This window comes from Hemicordylus capensis, chromosome 1, assembly GCF_027244095.1.
Source record: "Hemicordylus capensis ecotype Gifberg chromosome 1, rHemCap1.1.pri, whole genome shotgun sequence".
Taxonomy (NCBI): domain Eukaryota; kingdom Metazoa; phylum Chordata; class Lepidosauria; order Squamata; family Cordylidae; genus Hemicordylus; species Hemicordylus capensis.
In genome coordinates this window covers 209,511,291-209,535,442 of record NC_069657.1, presented here as the reverse complement: position 1 = coordinate 209,535,442, position 24,152 = coordinate 209,511,291, and the positions used below count along the sequence as shown (strand labels likewise).

Below are 24,152 nucleotides of genomic sequence, written 5' to 3'. Positions count from 1 at the left end.
GGCTAAAAGGAGTAGGAATGTGCAAACAGGCTTGATATTGAGCCGACTTCAAGTCGAACTGGGCAGGTTTGACGGCTCGCCCTTGAGCTAAATCATCCCACTGAAAAAATGGGGGTGGTCCGAGTTAGAGGTGAGCCACTCCCAGGTCAAAGTCCCGACTTGTGAGCCAGCTTGAGGGTTCGAGGGACATATTTGTAAAGGGGAATCAGGCAAGGATTCCCCTTAACAAGTAAAGGGTGTGGCCAGTACTAATTGTAGGGGTGGGTGGTGTTGAAAAATGCTCTTATTTACCTTTAAAAACTGCAAGCCAATGGTGGTGACAATGGTGGAGATGATTGTGCCTGGTGGCTGGAATGGCAGTGAGTGTGCCTAGCTGGCAGCAATCATGCTGACAATCGTGGAGGGATTGGTGGTGGGGGGGGGTGGCAATGTCAGGGGCAGCAGTGAGGCAGTCTTGTCACTGGCTTCACAAATCACAGGCCTAGTCATGCCTGCACCAGCTTCGGGCCTCTGTGCAGGCATGCCTGCCATTACAGTGAGGCACAGAGGCCCCAAATGGCCTCTGCGCAGGCACAGACCTCACTGTAATGGTGGTTGCGCCTGCACAGAGGCTCCAAGCCAGCACAGGCATGACCAGACTGTGATTTGGGAGGCTGGTGATGGGGCTGGAGGAGCCTCCACTACCGTCTTGACCGCCATCCCCTTCATGATCACCAGCATGATCACCACCATCCCACCAGCCAGGTGTGATCGCTGCCATCCTCACCAACCAGACATGATCACCTTGCAGGATTCCCCTTTACCAGTATGCTCCTCAAGCCAGCTCGCAAGCTGGCTCGGGGGATTCGATGGTCGGACCAGACTGGGGGACAGCTCAATTAAGCCCAAGCCTCCCAGTTCAGTTCAAATTCAGCTCGAATTCAAACTGAACCAGGAAAACCGGATCCATGCACATCTCTAAAAAGTAGTGCGCAAGTAAATATAGAAATATACAGTATGAATTAACTACCCTTATATCAATACGATCTTTCCGAGCATTCCATTAGAAAGCCACAAGTAGCAGTAGTGTAGATTAAATACACATATGCATACATTGCAGATGTACCATGCAAACTATATATGATGGTTTCTCTGCATTTTTAGCATTGTGCATTCAACCAAACCACCCTGCTAAGTCTCCTGTGAGGAAAGAGATTCATGAAGTTTGGAAAGAATGTGAAGAGAAAATGCCCAGATGAAATGTGATTTCAGACCTTAGGCAGGATCCATGCAGTGGAAATAATTTAAAGGATAATACATTATAAGCTCGCTAGAGGCTTGACCCATCTCCTAGGAAAATTAATTGTTATTAGCTGACTACAGTTAGAGCAAGACCAGGCTCAAAGGGCCTACAAAGCAGCACTATAGCTTTCAAGAAATTGAAGTTTTATAAATTTATGCAACATTTATCACTGTAGGGTCTCTCTTTTTCCATGCTATATGGAGCATATATTAGAACTCAAACAATCTGCTGGATGGGATCTCACCAATAATGCTGTATTTCTATTCATTGTTTCTGCACTGCACTTCCTACTTCATTTAGGTAACATTGACTCAAAACATCAGATGCATTTCCTCAGAACTTTATTGCCCTAGAAGTCTCCTAATCTCCCACAGATTTTTTGTGAGAGATTATATAACAGGCTTGATGTATTTAATGGGTACAATACTTATCTCAAAATCAAGCCAGCCATGAAGCATACCACTCAGCTGTACCTATCTAGCTGGTAGAATATTTTCTTACAAACAGAACAAACAACTTGGCAAATATAAGTTGTGCTGGGGGAAAAATAGAAATGTTTGTGTTGTTTCATATACAAATGTGTTTTGTACCCAGACCCAAGGAGACACGGACACAAGATTATTTGGTGAAATGGGCCACATTTATTGAAACATAGTTCTTTACAAGCCAACATGGTGCTCAGCTGGGATTGGCGCTCAACCCAGCACAGTGCGGTTCCTAGAAGACCGGCCATGAGAGTGGCCGCCTTGACCTAGATGATAATGGCGTTAGCACCTTGGCTCAAGATGGCACCGTAAACAGGCACCGCCCTTCCTAGTCGACCTAAGGTCAGGTCTCTCTTGCTAATGACGCCCCTCCGATGCTGCCAAGCCATACGGAAGGATGTTGCTTTTCAGAGAAGAGGGGCTGTGCAGCATCCCTGATCTGTCAAGCCTCAAGGGATCCGCTCCTCCTCCTTGAAGCCAAATGCTTACCTAAGGTGCCTCACCGATTATAAGCTGTTGCTTCCCTCCGCACTGTACCTGCCATAGCGGGAGTTAGCCTAGCTTAACGCCCCGCACCCTACGCAGCCCTATTGCCAATCCCAGCCGTAAGTCCTCAACCTGTGACCCACTGGTAGACCAGAAACCCCGCAGGGTGTGAACAGGGGAAAGGAGTGGCATCTCATGTGAGTGTAATCCCTGCTAGCTAACTAAGGAATTCCATCCCAGGTGTAACACTAGCAAGTCCCGTACGGAGGTAGAGATGGTTTGGTGGAGGAGGTTTGACGCCTCGTAAATGGGACCCCATCCCAGGTCAGCTTGCGCTCTAATGGGGGGGGGAGAAGAGTGAGAAGGCCGCCGCTCCTGGTTGCTGCCGGCACACTGCAGCGCCTTGAGCCCCATGCCCTAGAGGCCTCCCACTGCAAGGGGGGAGAGCACACCACTCCCAAGGGTTGCACGGCACACTGCAGCGCTAAGGGCAGCTCAGAATAAGTCAGCCCGGGTTGCTTGTGACAAAGCTGCTTCACAGGGAGGAGAGAGAGAAGTGAATACTGGTCTCAGGAGCTGCACGGCATGCTGCAGCGCCTCGAGCCTGGCGTCCCCGGCCAATAAATGTTTCACACCACATAGCTGGCATCCCACGCCCTTGTGCAGTCCTGCCACACCACTGGGACCCATGTCTCAGGCCTGGGTTCTGCGCTACTGGATTGAGACCCATGTCCCAGACCAATGCGCATTCATGCCACATAGCGGAGGTGAGACCCGCATCTCAAGCCATTCAGTGTTCCACGCCCCATGGCTGAGACCCATGTCCCAGACCACTGTGCGTTCTCCATCACACCGCTGAGACCCACGTCCCAGGTCAGTCTGGGTTCCAAGCCACATGGCTGAGACCCGCGTCCCAGACCACTGTGTGCGCTCTCGACCACATTGCTGAGACCCACGTCGCAGGCCAATCAGTGTTCCATGCCATATCGCTGAGACCCACATCCCAGGTCATTCTGTGTTCAAAACCACACTGCTGAGATGCGCGCCCCAGGCCACCGTGTGTTCTTGTGCGTTCTCCACCATATTACTGAGACCCGCGTCCCAGGACCATCCATGAGACACGCGTGCAAGCCATATCATTGAGACACAAGTCCCAGGCCCCTTGGCGTTCCAAGCCACACAGCTGAGACATGTGTTCCAGGCCACTGTGCGTCCTCCACCGTATTGTTGTGCTCAACGCCCCACAGCATTCCAGGCCACATCACTGAGACCCGTGTCCCAGGCCCTTCCGTATTCCAATCCACATAGCTGAGACCCGCATCCCAGGCCACCGTGTGTTCTCCACAGATAGATGAGACCTGCGTCCCAGGCTCATCTGTGCTTAACGCTTGCCGGTGTTCCACCCCACATAGCTGGGACCCACATCCCGGCCACTCTATGTGCGTAGCTGGGACCCACGTCCCGGCCATTCTATGTGCGTAGCTGCTCCAGAAGTCACGCTAGTAACCTGGCAGATCCCAAGGGTCTGTAACTAAGCAGCACTGGGCTGAGGGCATGCCACCGGTGGGCCATATCGTCCTCTAGGTTCCCCACCTGGCCAGTGGGGAACCGAGCCCATAGTGTGCTGATCTGAAGTTGTTTGTTGTTTTTCCTATGATGCTGCATTATACTGAATTACTATTATTATCTATGCTATGTCCTGCTTTTCTTCCCCGGTGCCCAGAGCGGCGCCCTACCAATTCAGGCTCCTCTGAATGACAACCCAACCCTGTGGAGCATGCTAGGCTGAGAGAGAAGTGACTGGCCCGGAGATAGCTGGTCTGAGGAGCTCTCGCCCCCATCACCCCCATATCCTGGGGGTTCTTGAGGGAAGAATGGGGGGAGGGATAAACAGAAGATGCCGGCATGGGAACTTGAACCCTCTGCTCTTCCCAGAGTGGTTCCTTCCCCCAAGGAGAGTAACCTAGCTTGCCAGTAACGCATTAGCATCATCATCATCATCATCATTATTATTATTATTGTTGTTGTTGTTGTTGAATCGGTGTCATAATATTTAACTAAAGAAAAACTCCTGCCGGATCATATAAGTCACTATGGGCCGAGGTGAAATCCCAAGCTGCTTGTTGGGCGAAATTAAACTGCAATTTAACAATTGATCGTTACAGAGGTCTGACTGTTAACTCTTTCGTTGCCACAGCATGAAAAGAATATTGTTCCAAGCATTTGATCTCAGTACAAATGAGAGTGTAAAATTCTACCAAACGACAAGTAAAATATGGTCATTTACATTCTCTCACTGTAAAATGTATATAAAAAATGCACAAATGCGGGAAAATATCACAGAATCAAACACACTGTGGTCCAGCACAGAGCATTGAAATGCTCTTTTCAACTGTGGTATGTTCTGTTTTGCTTTTTAATTATATATATACACACACACACACACACACCATCCACAATCAGAGTCAATGAACATAGGAAGCTGCCATATACCGAGTCAGACCATTCATTGTCTTCACAGACTGGCAGCGGCTTCTCCAAGGTTGCAGGCAGGAATCTCTCTCAGCCCTATCTTGGAAAAAACCAGCGAGGGAACTTCCTAGAGTGGCTCCCTCCTCTAAGAGGAATATCTTACATAAGATACAGAAGTATCTTATCACACTTCTAGTCCCCCCTTTTTATATGCAACCAGGGCGGACCCTGCTCAACTAAGGGAACAAGTAATGCTTGCTATCACAAGAACGGCTCTCCTCAAGTTCGCCAGGAAGGGAACCTGGAACCTTCTGTTCTTCCAAGAGCGGCTCCATTTATCTATTTATGTACTTATATCTCACTCAATAGTATATAAATGGCCAGCTGCACAGCGGCCCAACTGGGCTGCGCGGCTTGAGCGAGCCATCCCTGGGTTGCCACCATCTTGCTGATTGGGGTGGGAATGTTGCAGGAGATGAAGTCCTCCCTGGGCGGCCATGGGGATTGGCAGGAGCCCGCCTGCTCGCTTGCCCTGTGACATTGGTGGGGGTGTTGTAGGAGGAATAGCCCCCCCCCCCAGCTGGCTGTGGGGATCAGTGCACCGCATGCCACGCTCCACTGCCCACTTGCTTGGCCATCCCCAACCGGCCCTGCAGCTGGGGTAGGAACCCGGCCAGCTGATCCTGCGGTCCCACGCCTGAACCGCGTCAGGCACAGATTATAATTATAATTATAATTAATATTACATTTATATCCTGCTCTTCCTCCAAGGAGCCCAGAGTGGTGTACTACATACTTCAGTTTCTCCTCAAAACAACCCTGTGAAGTAGGTTAGGCTGAGGGAGAAGTGACTGGCCCAGAGTCACCCAGCAAGTATTATGGCTGAATGGGGATTTGAATTCAGGTCTCCCCAGTTCCAGTCCAACCACTACACCATGCTGGCTCACATGCCAGCCGGTGCTACCTGACAAGCCACAGGCACGACCACCGGCCTACGATCTTCAGGAAGGGCTCAAGGCAGATTCTGAAGCTTACAGATCTTGCTGCAGGAAAATACGCAAGTCATGCTTTACACAAGGCATCAGCTGGCTTCAAGATCAATAATCTAGGCATAGGTTGAAAACAAGTGCCGTTTGTTTGGGATCAGCTCTTGTAGTGCGGGAAGCCAGCCACTCGCTTGCCACGCCCCCCCCGGCTACGGACAGACGGGTGTGCTTAAAAGCCCAGTCCCTGCCTCCGCTGAGCATACATACAACTTATCAGTATTTCATTAAATACTCTGAAACCCTTGTTACACTGCTAGTCTCTGCTTCTGAATGCATACCCAGTCTCAGATTAAGAAGTGTTTACTGGCCAAGAGGAGGGAACCTAGGAAGCTGCCTCATACTGAGTCAGACCATTAATCCATCTAGCTCCACACTGTCCAAGCACAATGTTACTAAGATAACCTCATAGGTTAATAGATGACCGTTGAGGGGCGGGGGGGGGGGGGACTTGGAACCTTCTGCTCTTCTCATAGCAGTTCCATCCCCCAAGGGGAATATCTTACAACACTCAGACTTCTAGTTTCCCACACATATGCGACCAGGGTTGGCTCTGCTTAGCTAAAGGAACAAGCCATGCTTACTACTGCAAGATTAGTTCTTGCTACTATTTCCTCGGTTCTCTTGTAGTTAATACAATTCTACACTACCTATTTAAACCATTATGGGTTTGTTTGTTTGTTTGTTTGTTTTAGCAAATTCCATGCAGCCTCAGCAAATCCCTGCAAGGCTTGAGAGAGGGGTGAGGATAGATGCTTACCACCTTGCTGAGATTAGCCGAAAAGCCCTCCCAAACCCACTAATGGGGTGGGGGGCCTGTTCAAATACCCGCCAAGGCCACACGGTCATGCCTGCCCTCCCCCTCCGGCCTGCTTCAAACCTGCCATGTCCAAGAGCCGAAGGGGCCGTGTCCCAGGATCCGAAGGCAGCGCGCAGCCTCAGCTGCACGCCTGCCAGCCAAACCGCAGGCTGAGCAGCCTGCTCGCTCACCCACCTCACGTCCGGGAGCAGCTATGGGTGGGTGGGCCTGTAAGCCCAACCCTTGCCTCCATGAGGGCTAGGTAGTGTGGGCAGGCTTAAAAGCCCAACCCTCACCCTTGCCGCCGCCACGCAGCTGCCCGAAGGCCTACAGGAGCACATCCGCACTGAGGTTGTGTGCCCACCGGCGCCGGTGGCCAAGGATGCAGGCAGAGCCATTCTGTGGGCAACCAGGTGCGGCTATGGGCGGGTGGGCTTAAAAGCCCCTGCTGCCGCCAGCGGGCTGGCCTAAAGGCGCACATCCGCGCCGAGGCTGTGTGCCCGGCGCCGCCACCAGCCAAGGCTGCAAGCAGAGCCAGGCTGTGGCGGCCGGGTGTGGCTATGGTTGGGTGGGCTTAAAAGCCCCTGCTGCTGCTGCCACCGCCAGTCCCTAGGCCTGGCCACGTGGGCCAGCCTTGGAGCTCCCTGAAGCACGTCCACTCTCCTTGCTCTTGAGAGACAGACTGAACTGGCGCATGCTCTCTGCGCCGCTTGTGGGCCCCGCCCCAGGAGCACCGGGGGAGCCAATCACAAGGCTCCCTGGCATTCGTGCTCCTTAAAGGGGGCTGGGGCAAACAAGCCGCACCGGCCAGTTGGTTCGGCGAGCAGCTGGCTTATAGGTGATTATATATTTCTGTACAGCGAAGGTCTCCAGAATATTTTTGATCATGTCAGCTGGCAGACTCAGTGGCTAGTTCATTATGAGCAACAATGTCAAATTAAGTGTATCTGTTTCCATCTGACAAATTTAAAAACTGGTTCTGAGCCTTGCGCCTCTGCTATTTCTTTCACATAGCGACATGCAGTACAACATGGCTAAATGCACCACTTGATTAAAACAGTGTGATGAAAAACTAGTTCATTAATGATAGATTGGAACTGGATTTATATCATAACTATCTCCTGTGAAAGGCATTCAATATTGGTCACACTGTTGTTTATGTAAAGTGCAGGCATTTAGGTGACTGGCCCAATCCAGCAGGAATCTGTCCTACTCAAACCCAATTTAAAAACAAAACAAAACAAAATAGTCATTTGGAAAAGAACAAAAAAGCTTGCCCCGCAAAACCAAGGTTTTCTAAGTTTCAATAATATTATCAAGCTATTGCACACCTCTGCAGACTTCTAGAACTGTAGAATACTCTGTAAATTCCTCAATAAGCCCTCATTGCTGTGAATACGGTGCATGGACCTGGTATATGGATGATAGTGTCAAGAAGATGTTCTTTCAGAGATGGAAAAAAGGATGTGAGAGAAAGAATGAGAGATATTCTCATGTTTTCAATATTTAATCAAAGAAACTCTGATCCAGCAGGTCTCTCAATATGAAGGATGCTCACATTGAATTCCTATATGTGCAAGGGTTTTTCCATTCACTTTAACATTAGGGAAATAAAATGCAGAGATACCTGTATGTGAATGGGAGCCGAATGTGATTATGAGCTCTGGATCAGAGGCAGAGTGTCAAATGCAGTTTACATTGTGGGAATTATTACAGGATTCTAGCCTATTTATTAAGTCATTATGTTGTATATGTGTGCAGGTGTCTGTACACATGAATATGTTTTTGCAAGAATGACTGTACATAAATTCATTTTAAAAGTGAACCTGGGTACAGGCCCCCTCAAGCAAGATACACCATGATATGGTAAATGGATTACTAAGGTGACAGCATCACAAACTACTCTGTTGAGGTGTCCCTATGTGTCCAAATTTGGTTAAAATAGGTTAGGCGGTTCAGAAGTTAGTCCACTTGCACCTCAAATGTTCACATCTGCCATCTTGAATTGGGTGGACGACATCATCACAAGTGACATCACTGAGGTGCCCCTATGTGTCTCTGCAACTGTTCCAAATTTGGTTCAAATTGGTTAGGCAGTTCCAAACTTAGGCCACTAGAACCTCAAATGTTCACGCATCCGCCATCTTGAATTGGGTGGATGACATCATGTTGTGGTGTCCCTATGTTTCTCCACAACTGTTTAAATCGGTCCAGGCATTGCGAAGCTGATAGAGGGACGGAGGGACACACATACCCCTCGATGATCTCATAAACTTGCTTTTCTTAAGGAAAGTGAGCTAAAAAGTGACCCACAGGCATAGCATAAAACATTGGCTGACATTCTCTGCAGCCTTAGGCACAAGGAGCAGGCAGACTAGTTGCACTCAAGACTTGTCTTTCAACGTAGTGTGTGGAGAGAGGGATGCAATTTTCACTTCTCTCCATCCCTGCAAAAGCCCTGTTCATTTGTAGAAATATGCCCCTAAGAGCTGCACAGCTCTCCCATCCTTAACAACTTTGTGTGCTCGCTCAACTACTGAAAATGACACCCCGATTTTTGTTGTCCCAGAATGAAGCCCATTTGGATCAGCACTAGTCATGACAGAGAGCTAGTTAGTCTATTCTCAATCACAGTCCAGATTGTGCCACAAAATTTTGCTAGTTTGGATGTTCCAACCTAGCATACTCTTTCTTCTTCACATATGATATGCTAGGCAGGCAGCTAAGTACCTCAGCCAGCTCCCTAAGCAACAAGTTGATCAGAGTTAAGACCCAGGCTGGTGTCAGCAGCTTTGCAGAGCAAGATTGAGATCCTGGAGTATCCTTATGGTTCCTGATCCTTGTTTGTTAGGAAACAGAAGTGCCTCTCAATAATGGTGATGCACCCATTCCCTCTGCTTCTGATATGCCACAGCAGCACAGAAAGAAAGGGCCTCCTTCCAGAGTCTGATTCAGAACCTCTTTCACATGTTTTCTAGATTTGGATATTTCACTCACTTTCTACTTTACAAAGTTCTCTGCATAGTGCTTAGAATCTTATACAGTGCAGGCTCTATATGTTGACTTGGAAGGAAGTCCCATTGAATTCAGTGGTGCTTGCTCCCCAAGTAAGTATGTACAGGACTGGATCATAGAAGAATGCTATTAGGAATGCTGATGGAATGCTGTTTATATACTAGTTTTAGAAAAGCGAAAAAGAAAAAGTAAAAGCCATATTATTCATTTCAAAGGGAGAGATAAGCAGATGCTTAACAGTGTTAAGTAATTGGCTGTACTGTGCCCAATAGTTGGAACCACAATATTATTTGATTGATTGATTGATTGATTGATTTCTATACCGCCCTTCCAAAAATGGCTCAGGGAAGTTTACACAGAGAAATAATAAATAAATAAGAAGGATCCCTGTCCCCAAAGGGTTCACAATCTAAAAGAAACATAAGATAGACACCAGCAACAGTCACTGGAGGTACTGTGCTGGGGGTGGATAGGGCCAGTTACTCTCCCCCTGCTAAATAAAGAGAATCACCACATTAAAAGGTGCCTCTTTGCCAAGTCTACAGGGGTAAAAATATTTACAGCATCTGTACTGCAATTCCCAGTCCATGTAAGTCAGCTTATTGTGGCTAAAACAGAAATAATAATTTGTGGGAAAATGAGTCTTATAAGCTACACCTGATTTATTTTCAAAAAATCAAATAAGTAGAATACATTCTTAGGAAGCTGCTTCAGAGTAAAATAATGTGCTTATGTATGCTTCATCGCAGGAATGCTGCACTAAAATTTTATCAAATTTATACCTGCTATAACTAGATTTACTTTTGTCCTTGATATGAGTCATAAATCAAGAAATCAAACCAATATTTTAATGCCCTTAACTGAACAAATGCTTTTATTTCACAATCCACAACCCTGGTTTCAAAATGCAAGGTCAAGTTTGAGTAGCATATAAAGTGAATGAATGCATATACAATGTGAAAGGCCATCAGAAATATCACCCTGATGTCCACTCTTGTTATACAATTCTTACTACTGCAGAATAAAAAGCATTTAGAGAAAAACATTTTTTCAAGTATATTTATACATTTCTTGTTAACATTTCATTTCCAGCACCACAGGGGTTGGAAATGAGGATTCCCCACTTTTGCTTTTCATACTTAAGTAGCCAACAAACCAGCTACCTCTGTGCATCAGTCTATCAAGACTACAGCTCAGATGTTTTTCAGAACTCATGACTAAGCCATAGGACTATAGGCCTGGACATGATCCGGGATCATATCCATTATCATCATATCCACACCTCTCCTTGGTTAATCAGGTTGAGGCGGTGGCCAGGGGTGCTTTCTATCAGCTTTGGCTGATACGCCAGCTGCGTCCGTTTCTCGAGATCAATGACCTCAGTGGTACATTTGTTGGTAATCTCCAGACTGGACTTCTGTAATGCGCTCTACGTGGGACAGCCTTTGTACGTAGTCTGGAAACTTCAGTTGGTTCAGAATGCGGCAGCCAGGTTGGTTTCTGGGTCATCTTGGACAGACCACATTACTCCTTTGCTGATGGAGTTACACTGGCTGCTGATAGGTTTCCAGGCAAAATACAAAGTGCTAGTTATAACTTATAAAGCCCTAAATGGCTTAGGTCCTGGGTATTAAAGAAAGCATCTTCTTCGCTACGAACCCCACCGCCCATTGATGTCATCTGAGGAGGTCTGTCTCCAGTTACCGCCAACTCGTTTGGTGGTCACACAGAGATGGGCCTTCTCGGCTGCTGCTCCAAGATTGTGGAATGCGCTCCCTGCTGAGCTACGATCCCCCCATCTCTGGCTATTAAAAAAAAACCCATTTGAAAACCCCCTTTTTTTAACCCAAGCCTTCTCAGGTTTTTAATTAAAAAATACTGTTAATTTTATGGTTTTTAAATTATTGTATTGTTTTAACTTTTATATGTGTTATATGTTTAACTGTTTTAACTTTTATATATCTTTTAATTGTTATTAGCCGCCCAGAGACATAAGTTTGGGTGGGGTATAAATTTAATAAATAAATAAATAAATAAATAAATAAATAAATAAATAAATAAAATCTCATGTAATTTCTGTTATACTAATTAGCAGCTCCAGGTCACTTCTCTGAAGACTGTGAAAGAGGCACTCTAGGAAAGGGAGTTTAATCTTTCCCCCAAATTAAATGGTCCCCACAAGGTGCTCTAGCAGTTAAAAAGAACAGGCACAGCCTGTATACCTGTATTTTTCTCCCCAGCACAGCTAATAAATAGCAGCTCCAGAGTCCTTGGGGTGGCATGGGGGCAGTTACATCAGGCTATGAGCACAGGAGGAAATGATTAAACACCCCCTCCTAAAATGCCACATCCCTGATCATCAAAGCAGCCACCTGGGGTTACAAATGAGTAAAGCAGAAACCATGAGAGATCCGTGATGAGGATTTCCTATATCATATATCTAGTTTTGCCCAAAGACATGGCTATGAAAGAAAGCCTTTGGATATTTCATCAGTGAGGGTGTTACTTTATAAATAGCAAGTTAATAGCTTAAACAAATGTGTGTTAAATCCATTGTGGAGCTGTACCATTTAGACTGCAGCTGGGAGATAAAACTTTTGAATGCTCTTCCACAAAAAATACTCTTCATATATACAAAACCTGCAGTTCAATGAAAGAGCTAACCTAGAACCTTCTGCTCAATACCCTAGATTTGTTCTTGTAGGGAGTGTATTATGTGGGAGAGCATTCAAATATTTGATCCTTCTTCTTATGTCTAAAACATCACAGCCCCACAACAGATTCATAATTTTGTGCTCTGGTCATCTATTGAACTTCTAAAAGTGGCTGATATTATGAGGAAAATTGTTCAAAATGGTCAACCTGAAATTAAACAGACAAGTTAGGCGATGGCTACTTTGAGTACTTTCCCTCATCGGGTCAGCCAATATATTTTGGCAACAAAATAATTCTACAGCAAATGCTGTGCATGAATATTGTTCTATCTCCAGAATCACTATTTATTATTATTATTATTATTATTATTATTATTATTATTATTATTATTATTATTAATTTATTATTATTTCGATTTCTATATCACCCTTCCAAAAATAGCTCAGGGTGGTTTACACAGAGAAATAATAAATAAATAAGATGGCTCCCAGTCCCCAAAGGGCTCACACTCTAAAACGAAACATAACATAGATACCAGCAAAAGTCACTGGAAGTACTGTGCTGGGGGTGGATAGGGCCAGTTACTCTCCCCCTGCTAAATAAAGAGAATCACCACGGTAAAAGGTGCCTCTTTGTCCAGTTATTTATGCCAAATGAATAACAACTATATTTTTTAAGTCAGATGTCCTCTGCCTACCAGATGTCCTCTGCCTACCAACGATATTCTACAAATAGATAGTACAGCCTTGCATTATATCCAGAAAATCAGAAATAAAAATGACAGCATAATATGCTGCATAAATATTTGCAGTTCAAAGCCTGCTGGCTAATCATATGAGTAATGGTTGCGAATCAGTCCCCTCTCCAATGACATGTACTTAGTTCCCACTATCACCAATCAGGCTTGTCTGTACTAACTGCACACTAGAGATTGTAGCTAATACACTTCTTCTACTTGATCTTCATCAAGAGTTGTGCTATTGCCAACTTGACTGGTACTCTCCGGCCTCCATATTTTTTGTGCACTGAGATATGCTTACAAAGATAATTCAGCCATCATATATTTAGAGAACATTTGGAGCAACCCGTTTTAAGCCATTTGTCCTGAATATTATCCACTCAACTGGGGAGATATCCATTATTTTACAAATAAGGACTCTGCACAATTTCTTTCATTATTCAGCTCATGATTGATTAGCAATTCCTATTTTCTCAGTGAGGACAAGGACATAGTGCGATCAAACTATATGTATTTCAAGCTTTAACAAGACTGCAATTACACTAAATGGACTGCAATCACACATTCGGCCATGATACTTGCTGGGCGACTCTGGGCCAGTCACTTCTCTCTCAGCCTAACCTACTTCACAGGGTTGTTATGGGGAGAAACTCAAGTATGTAGTGCACCGCTCTGGGCTCCTTGGAGGAAGAGCGGGACATAAAATGTGTAAAAACAAAATGTGTAAAAACAATATGATACCTGGTGCACCTGAGAATCTCAGTTGTGGGGTGTTTGCTTTTAAAATCAGGTTGTTAAAAATCTTAGTGATGGATGAACTTCCTGATCCAATTATGAACTGCCTGGATAAATCTGGATTAATTTGGAGAACATCTAATGCCTCCCTACTTCACTTCATCAGGACATCCTTTCCACACATATGGACTAGTGAGGAGCACTGACTAGGACACCTACAGTCATAAACAACAGCACCCAGGACCTCTGGGAACAATGGCAAAGTATTTCCCAGTGTTCATGACGTCTGTAGATGCCATGCGGCAGCATATATGACCTGAAGCCTATTACAGTGACAGAGCTTGGGAATCCTTCTTGCCAGCTTTCCCTGCCACATGAAATCAAAGGAAAAGAGTGGCAGGGAGGTGGTAAGGGTTGGAAAGGATTCATCTGACATGAACTCTGGAGGGGATCTGGACCTTACAAAATGAATTGAGGAGATGAAGCCTAGTGTCTGAATCCCAACTCTCAAACAGACTCCTCACCATCACTACTTGATCACTTAGGACTGCAGAGAAAAGACTCAACATGTAAGAATGATGCCTAATGAAATCTCAAGAACTGGTGAAAGCATGAAGAATGTTTCCTATTGATCTGAGTTTGGGGCTTACATTCCCTACACAGTGCATTACTCTTTCCAACTGGCTATTACCTAAATCTGTATCTATTCCTTCAAATTTATCCTCTCAATCTTCACTCACCCCTCTCTTCATTACCACAGTCATTTGGGACAAAAACCCTTGATCAGAGAAGTAAATTAAACAATGCAAACAAATATTTGGAATGTGCTTAATCTGCATAATTTCTGGACCACATAATCTATATATTTAAAAGGCTTAGGATATATGTTGCACATCCTGTGGTACATGGCACATCTGGCAAGAGTTCTCCAGAGGAGAGAGAAGGCACAGAGTAGGGCTGAGTGGGTGATGAGGAGGAGGGAGAAGGGAGGGCTGAGGCAGCAGCGGTGGTGCTGCAGCAACAAGGAAGAAAGAAGAGACATTGAGCAGCTGCCTCCATCACCCTGCTGAATTCCCTTGTGAGGAGGATGGCCGGGGTGGAAGAGTGCACTGAGAGCCATCCATGCAGGCTGGAAGGGAAACCCCGGATCAGCCATTCTCCTCATGAGGAGACTAGGCAGGGCAACAGAGGCCAGCCCTCGATACACTCTCCCACCCTAGGCAGGGCAACACGATGGAGGCCAGTGGTAGGAGCCGACCTATGCCACCACAGTGCAGCACTCCCTAGGGAGGTGAGGTTGAGGAATGGGGAGAGCAAGAGAGAGGGAGTTGTGGGGGGGGGGGGGAGTGAGAGAGAGTTGTGGGAGGAAAAGCAAGTGATAGAGGGTGAGTTTGGAGGAGAGCGAGAGAGTGGGTTTTGGGAGGAGAGAAGGAGAAAGAGAGAGTTGTGAGGGAGAGAGAGTAAGTTGGGGGGGAGAGCAAGAGTGAGTTGGGGGAGAGGGAGAGAGAGTTGTTGGGGGAGAGCAAGCAAGCGAAAGATAGTTTTGGGAGGAGAGTGAGTGAGAGAGAGACAGTTGTGGGGGGAGAGCGAGAAAGAGAGTTGTGGGGGAGAGCAAGTGAGAGTTGTGGGTGGTGGGAACGGGGAAGGTTCCACCACTTCTGCTGCCATCCTGGATGTCAGGGGGCGGATTAAGGAGGAGGGAGGGGGAGGAGGAGGGCAGGGAGCTGGATTGTTCAGGGAAGGGTGAGAGACAGAGAACTAGGGTGCAGATGTTCTGCACAGGGCCAGCTAGTTTTTTTAAATACCAAAAGCACAAACATATCTACTGCATTCTGGGAAAACTGAGATTTAAAAACTCTGTGCCAGATACCTATCTGCTATAGCCAACTCCAGACTGAGTGTAGACTTGTTTCTCACTTGTTGCCTCCTTGCCTACTTTTTGTTTGGTGATGGATGAACTCCCCAGATTTAGATTGGATTGTGATCAATAATTTCAAAAGAAAATGAAGAATGCTCTAGAGAAAGATTTTCCCTGAAAGTTCTAACTCTAACTTGTAAACCTGTCCAACTCCCCCATGAGCCTCACAACAGTCAGTGTTATTGTAGTAAATAAAGCAAGCAAGTGCATCATAAATATTACTGTCTGTATTTTTTAAATAAAAACCTCATAGTGTCTACTAAGACAATGGTACAAATTCTAATCCTGTAAATAAATAAATAAAAAATCCACTGCATCTTTTATTAAAATTCCCTTTGGCACATTCAAACTAGTAGTTTTGTGTGCAATTTGTTGCTGTTATTAATATAATGAGAAGAACATTTATCCTTCCATAGTTTTCCACCAAGCAAGGCAGAAAAATGATCACATTTTCAGTTCAGTTTCCCTTCTTGATTTCATTGTACTCAAGTGGTACTAAAAATCAAACTTCTTTGACATCCTCAGTTCAAACATTGGCCTATCATCTATCATTTATGCATGCCAACAGGAAGCTTGGCAACTGAACTGGCTCAGGGTTCTGTCAACTGAACTTATCAGATTTCTAAAAGAGCATGTTATGAAATGCTATAGTCATTTTCACTATGCAGTGCATAGAAGGCTCCAGGATTAAATTATTCTGTCTGTTGCATTTCATAATACTAGAACTTGGAATCATCAAATAAAATTGATTGGCAGGAGATTCAAGACAGACAAGAGAAAGTATTCTGAATAAAACACATAGTCAATTTATGGAATTTGTTGTTACACAAGATGGGGGTGATGATCACTCTTAGATGGATTTAAAAGTGAATTAGACAAATTCATGGAGGACCAAGTCTATCAATGGCTAGTCATGATGGCAATGTAGAATCTCCAGGTTCAATCAGTGTACAAGGAGAAGGGGAACAAAGCAAGGCTATTGACTTCATCTCCTGCTTCTCCCAGCCACATCTAGTTGGTCAGTGTAGGGAGCAGAATGAAAGACCCTTTGAAAGACCTCTGGCCAAATCCAACAAGGCCCTCCTTATGTTTTTATCCCAAATTCTTAGTCACTTTGAATCCCACAGATCAAGTAGCAATTTTGATGTGTAAACTGTAGACAGGACTAGAGCATAGTCTACAGTTTTGCTACTGTTTCAAACAGAATCCAATTCTTAAATTTTCTTCCCTCCAGCCAGAGGTAGGCTTGTGGGGAATGTGGAGTTTCATACGAAAGGCAATAGAGAGCAAGACCAGAATTTAAATATGCCAGCTGAAACAAGTAAAGCAAGCAGACCTCTCACCTTTGCACTATAAGGAATATAGTGTTTTGATAAAGCCTCTGGAGTGTGCATCCACGTTTTGTCTGCAAAAGGGAAAAAAACACATGCACAAATTCAGACTTACTTGTTCCAATGTTGTTATGATTTTTCTGCATAGGCATCCATCATTATAATCTAATCCAAAATACTATACTGAACTATTTTCCTAGTAGTGAAAAGAAAATAAGAGCGCTATCACATATACAGTAATATGTATGAGGCACTCCTTGTTCTGGCATGAAGATGAGTATCTCCCTTGGAATGGTGTAGCCACACACTTGTTTAGTGCTTTTTGAGTGTTCAAAATGCATCTTGTACATTGTCTCAGTAATCCTCACCTATAAGAAGCCTGCATTATTGTCCCCATATAACAAATGGCATAAAGATGGGAGAATAGTGGCTTATTTTCCATTATAGACAACTGTGGGTTAGAGAAAACTTATCATAAAATACTTGTATTGGTCAGGTTTAGGCAGAAGGATAAAACAGCTGCTGTTACATTACACAGGAGATACCTACTACTGTTCTGCTTTGAGGGACAAAAAGTAAGACAGGAAGTAGCCATTCTGGAAAGAGGTTGCATATCTATGTCCCAAGTGACAAAAAAGGCATGAAAGAGTTGCTGAAATAAATTCTTCACATTGTAGCACAGTATCACTCCAGCTCATAACTTATCTGTTTGTTTGTTTTATTCTTAAATTTCTATACTGCCTTTCATCAAAACAACCTCAGGGCGATTTACCCAAAAGTTAAGAACATAAGAACAGCCCTGCTGGATCAGGCTCAAGGACTATCTAGTCTAGCAACCTGTTTCACACAGTGACCCACCAGATGCCTTAGGCAAGAGGTGAGTTCATGCCCTCTCTCCTGCTGTTGCTCCCCCAACAACTAGTATTGAGAGGAATCATGCCTCTGAGGCTAGAGGTGACCCACAGCCACCAGACTAGTAGCCATTGATAGACCTGTCCACCATGAATTTATCTAAGCCCTTTTTAAAGCCATCCAAGCTGGTGGCCATCACCAAATCCCATGGCAAAAAAGTCCATAGATTTATTATGCGCTGTGTGAAAAAGTACTTCCTCTAGTTGGCCCTAAATTTCCCATCCTTCAGTTTCATGGGGTGACCCTTGGTTCTAATGTTGTGAGAGGGGCAGAACAATTTCTCTCTGTCCACTTTCTCCACTCCATGTATAATATTATACACCTCGATCATGTCTCCCCTTAGTCACCTTTTTCCCTAAGCTAAATAGCCCCAGGTGTTGTACCCTTGCCTCATAATGAAGGTACTCCAGGCCCCTCATCACCGTGATTGCCCTCCTCTGCTCCTTTTCCAGCTCTACAATATCTTTCTCAAGATACAGTGACCAAAACTGTAAGCAGTACTCCAGATATGGCAGCACCACAGATTTTTACAAAGGCATTATATTATTAGCATTTTTATTTTCAATCCCATTCTTAATGATCCCTAGCATGGAATTGGCCTTTTTGACAGGTGCTGTGCACGGAGTCAACGGTTTCAATGAGCTGTCTACCACGACCCCAAGATCTCTCTCCTGGTCAGTCACGAACAGCTCAGATCCCATCAGCGTATACTTGAAGTTGGGGTTTTTCATCCCAATGCGCAACACTTTACACTTTCCAAGATTGAACCACATTTGCCATTTTGTTGCCCACTCACCCAGTTTGGAGAGATCCTTTTGGAGCTCCTCACTATCTGTTGTGGATTTCACTACCCTAAAGAGTTTAGTGACATCTGCAAATTTGGCCAAGTTAAAGTTAAAAGGCAAAGGCAAAGTTAAAACAAGACTACAAAAATCACACAATTAAAATATTAGCTAGAGTATAAAAATACAGATCTGATTAAAAGATTATAAAACTATCTATCTATCTATCTATCTAATTTCTCTAAGGTGTACCCATCACTAATCCCACGTGTGGCAGCACTTGCGAGATTTGACGAGCGAGGGGAGAGGGAGAGGAAGGCGAGCGGTCAGCGAGAGGAAGCAGCGGCCAGGCAGGCTGGCCGCTTGACGGGGAGAACAAACTGGGGCCAAAAGTAGGGGGAAGAACAAACAGGGGCTGAAGGGAGGGGGGAGAATGAAAAGGGGCTGAAGGAATGGGAGGCAGACAGGGAGGACAAGGGGCGCAGATGCTCTGCACCAGGTCAGCTAGTATAAACATAAAAGATACAAAGCAGCAGCAATAGAAACAATAATATAAAAGCCTGGGTAAAAAGCCAAGATTTCACACGCTTTCTAAAAACTGTGATGGAGACTGAGAAGCAGATGATCTCCAGGGGAGCCTTCAAGAGTCTGGGGGCAACAACTGAGAAGGCCCTGTCCCACATGCATGACAGCCGAGCCTCATTCATTGTTGGCACCTGGAGCAGAGCCCCACAAGATGAACTCATCAAGCGGGCAGCAACCCTTGGGAGCAGGTGGTCCCTCAGGTATCCCAGGCCCAAACCATTAAGGACTTTAAAGGTCAAAGCCAGCACCTTGAATTGGACCCGCAAACAAATTGGCAGCCAGTGCAGCTCTTTCAAAATGGGTGTGATGTGATCCCAGTGGGGGCTCCAGATAAAATCTTAGCTGCCATATTTTGCACTTGCTGCAGTTTCCGAATATTCTTCAAGGGCAGCCTCACGTAGAGCATGTTACAGTAATCCACCATGATATGACTAATTCATAAGTAACTTGTTCATTCATTTGTATAGCTGAACCCCCTTAGGACAGAATAGCATGCTTTCAGTTCATTCAGATTTCTCCATTGTGACCTAATCCTTAACCCCAAAGGCCAGCCCAGACAGACCGATCTTACTAGGTGTCTAAAAGATGTTTAGACTTGGATTATGGTGCAGTGGGAGGAGGTGGGATGTCTCTCTTAATGTGTTGACTACTGTTCCCTCTAAAGTGTGAGCATGTGTGCGTGCTCATACATTTTCTGATGTCTGCTCAGTTAATTTTTGATCCCGCTCAGGTTGAATCAGGAAGGCCCCACTCTGAATGCATGTGTGCACACACTGCCTTGATACGCCCACCCAGAACAAAACTCATTCTGCACATGGATGAAAAAAATTAGAGAGAACACTGGTGCTGAATGTCTGAACTTGAGGTATAAATAATACAATTAAATTAAGAGCTGTAATGGAGCCCATGGAAGTAAATAGACTCCAAGAATTATTGGACCAAAGCTGTAGCACTGAGAAAACTGAATGATCTTGCTTACCATTATTTACATATTCAATGCCAAAATAGTGTTGTAGAGGTGTTGAGAACACTGATTCAGCACTAAACCAGCCCCAAAGGACTTCATTGAAACTATGCTGTCAGCTCCATTAGACAATGCTCCAGTTTTTTGGGCCTTGTTGGCAACCCAGAGATCAGGGTCAGGCTGTTGCTAAGAGATGGATGTCCAAGAGCCAAATGCCTGCCTCTCCAGCTTCGGTATCCAGCTCCAGCTTCACTATTTCATAAAGAGGCAAGATGCAACAGGTTTGCTAGACAAAGCTGGCTTTTGATAGTGGAGCCATGAGGGATGATGGCACTGGCCAGTGGCGTATTTAGGTAATTTGGCGCATGGACTGCACCCGCCATGAGCACACACACCCTGCCGCTGCTGTGGCTGTGAGCTTCCCCTCCCAGCACTGTGAGGCCAAACTGCCAAATTCTTTCAATAATTCTAGCCGGCGGGGGTGAGCTGAGCAGGCAGAGTGGGAGTAGCTTCTGGGCCTGACCATCTGGCCCAGAGGCCCCTGAGAACTGAGGCACTCCAGCTTGCTTGTGCAGTGGGAATAGAGCATTCTGACCCAGCGGCCGCTACTGCCGCTGCCACCATGGGGGGAGGCTGGGGAGGCCTGCTCAGATCACCCCCCTGGCCACTAGAATTATTGAAAAAAAATGGCAGTTTGGCCTCACAGTGGGGCAGCAGCGATGGGTGTGTGTTGGCGGCAGGAGGCTCCCCCCAGACCTTGGAGGCCATGGGCTGGGGCCCCAAGGTCAGGGGGTAAGAGCATCTCTGGCAATGGCACCTCCACCCCTGCACCTTTCCAGCTTACAGTGCTGTTGGGTGCCTAGATAAATTACATTGAGATCTCCATGGAGTAGAAGAGGGCATAGTGCTTGGCACCAGGCCACACTGATGATTAGTCAAATATATTTAGTGGAAACAGAGGTGTAGCCACCATTGGACAAGGGGGGAGAAATGTTCCTGGGGGTCTGCCACAGCACCCCTCACCCCCTTTCACACCCAGGCAACAAAGTGCTCACTGACTGGGAGAGTAACATGTCGCCCCTCATCCACTCCCAGCCAGTAAGCGCTTTGTTCGCTGGCTGGCTGTTCTTTCTCTCCCTTGATCTGAGTGAGGGACAGAAAGCACCCAGCCAAAAAAGCACTTGCCAGCTGGGGGAGATTGATGTGGACCACTGGTTCCTTCCAGCCAGAGATTCCTTCGTTTGCTAGCTGGGTGCTTTCTTTCTCTCCCTCACTCAGAGCTACACAACTGGATGGGTTAATGAAGGTTGAATATGTTTGCTTGATCATTGCTCATTATCAGGTTTTGTCAGATAATTTCCCTTTGTGCAAAAGCTTCATCTCTTCATCTCTGTAATTAGACTGCTTCTTGCTAGCTGTGAGATTTTATTCCCTTACATTTTAAGGACCACATTCCAGAATGCTAGAAAAGTAATATTATGTTGCTTGAAAGGTTTTGCACTCAAGTATCTGTCCTCACACCCTACTCCATATCAACTCTGATATGCTCTACTTTTTGCTCTGTAGGTCTGGACAGAGTGTTTTGGGTAATAAAAACCTAAGACCGGTTTTATTAAGCTGTTTTTTAAAAAAGTTTTTAAAACATCTGCTGCATTGTTTTTATAGGTGCTTAACTGCTGTTTATGTATTTTGATCTTTTTAAAAGTTGAAATTGTCAGTCACCTTGAGATCATTTGAGATACGGTGGGATATGAATCCCCCAAACAAATGAATAAATATACAAAATAGTTTCATATTTCAATAGAAAGTATTGTTTCAAGCTGTGGCAGTATTTGATTGGAATACATTTTTTAAACCCTATGTTCTACATAACTTTCCCTTACCCTTATTAATTATTGCATTGATATCTCCATCTACACTATCTTGTCCCTGGCCTGGTTATTATGCTTGAACAACATGAGTTAATTGCTTTATGCAATAGTTTCCCCATTCTATTACGAATGCAATTTTTATAAAGTCTATTCAGTAGATGTGTTATTAGCTTAAAAATAAGGAAAAAAATATTCTGAACAGCACAGGCAAACAAATAAAAATGTCATATTAAGTAGAGGGGAATATTTCTTTCACAAGCTGCTAGAAACAACTTTTGGCTTTGTAATGGTTGTGGGCTGGCAATATACTCTTTATTCATATAGGTTAATGATGAAGAAGTTGTAAGATCATTCCCATTTTCCTCAAAATAATACAGTAGTTCATACTCTTACTTACGCTAATTCTGCAACTCTTAATATTAAACTTATTTTGCAATATTTAAGAGTCTTTATAGATGGCAGGTTAAATAACAGTCAATTAATGGATTCTTTAAACACACACACACACACACACGCACACGCACACACACACGCATGCACGCACACACGCATGCACGCACACACGCATGCACGCACACACGCATGCACGCACACCTCTGAAGATCCAATCTAGCAGTAGCTGGATTTAAAATTGATTTTTCATTAGAACTCGTACATATCTGCAAAGTAATCGTAATGGAGGCTGGCTGGATTTTTACATGACATCACCTAATTACCATAAGTATCCATGGCAATTGTGTAATGTCAGGGTGATGAAAGGCATAACATTGGTGCAAGTATTCCATAATTAATAAGAATGTGACAAAAGCAGCTGAAGGAAATGTGACTGTTTCTTCTTAGTAGGAAACAACATTTTTTTTAAAAAAAGTTGTAGATTTGAAATATATTGTTTTGTTTTAATTAATTTTAATTGTTCACATTGCCATAATGGCACCCTAATTTAGCAGTACTGTTAGCAATAATTTTATAATTGACCCATGAATAGACTGAATGAAGATTAGTGTCATTTGTACTGAGAATGTACAAGTATACTTTAATCTCGAGTGCTTCATCTAGCCCAGTGCTCTCTATTCTGACTGGCAGTAGCTCTCTAGAATCTCACATAGTGGTCTTTTCAGCCTTGCTAATTTAGATCCAGATATGTTGAGGACTGAACCCAGGACTAATACTTCAAAGCATGTGCTCTTCTGCTAAGTAGATAAGCAGATAGCATAGATACGGGCACAATCTAATCAGCCCTCAGCCATTCTTCCCAACACCAAAGGATCTCTAGTTCCCTGATGCTCATATAAGAGTTGCATGTCTATCTCTTTGTCTCTCTCCCTCTCCCTGCTACATACACAAATGATGATATGGGGATGAGGAAAGATATTTCAAAAGAATATTATTCCGTATGGAGCCTAAATCTAGAAGTGTACTTAAAATGCCAGTACTATCCAAAAGACCATTAGAAGGAAGTTGTAGGATCAAACATGCATTATTTTTCTTTCTTTTTAATCACCAGATCAGCCAGGTACTCAGAAAACAGAAATTTGTTCTGACTTAATGCAGATTAACATTGGGGCGGCGGGTGCAACGGCTGGTTTAATTCACCTCCCCCACCCACCCAACCCAATGACCGAACAGGGGATGGTTCAGTTCGACCCCGAAAAGTCGAACTGAACAGGTTCAGTGTCGAACACGTTCAGCATCAAACCTGTTTGCACATTCCTACTTGTTTTAACACAGTTACACTGCCAATATGTTTCTGGGCAAAATACAAAGTGCTGATCATTACCTTTAAAGCCCTGAACAGCTTGGGTCCGGGCTACCTTTGAGAGCACCTTCTTCTGTATGATCACCATCACACATTGAGGTCATCTGGAGAGGTCCATCTCTAGTTACCACCAGTATGACTGGTGGCGACTTGGAACTGGGCCTTCTCTGTAACTTCTCCTTGCCTATGGAATGCACTCCTGGCAGATATCCACAGTTTAGGTTCACTGTTGGCCTTTAAGAGACCCCTAAAAACTTACCTGTTTGGCCTGACCTTCCAAGGTTTTAACATTTTTAAGTATTTTAATTAGTTTTAATTGGTT

General features: G+C 44.8%; 1 protein-coding gene across 13 annotated transcripts in view; it reads right to left on the bottom strand.

Moving 5' to 3' along the window:
* GULP1 (GULP PTB domain containing engulfment adaptor 1) overlaps positions 1–24,152 on the bottom strand; it is a 307,242-nt gene that overhangs the window by 92,008 nt on the left and 191,082 nt on the right. For 12 of the 13 annotated variants that reach the window (XM_053284241.1, XM_053284237.1, XM_053284244.1 and 9 more), the window contains one exon: positions 16,973–17,034. In XM_053284241.1, coding sequence (XP_053140216.1) covers positions 16,973–17,034 — 62 coding nt within the window. Of the gene's footprint in view, positions 1–16,972; positions 17,035–20,218; positions 20,645–24,152 lie in introns of those variants that run through there. The other variant, XM_053284242.1, reaches the window with a different exon arrangement.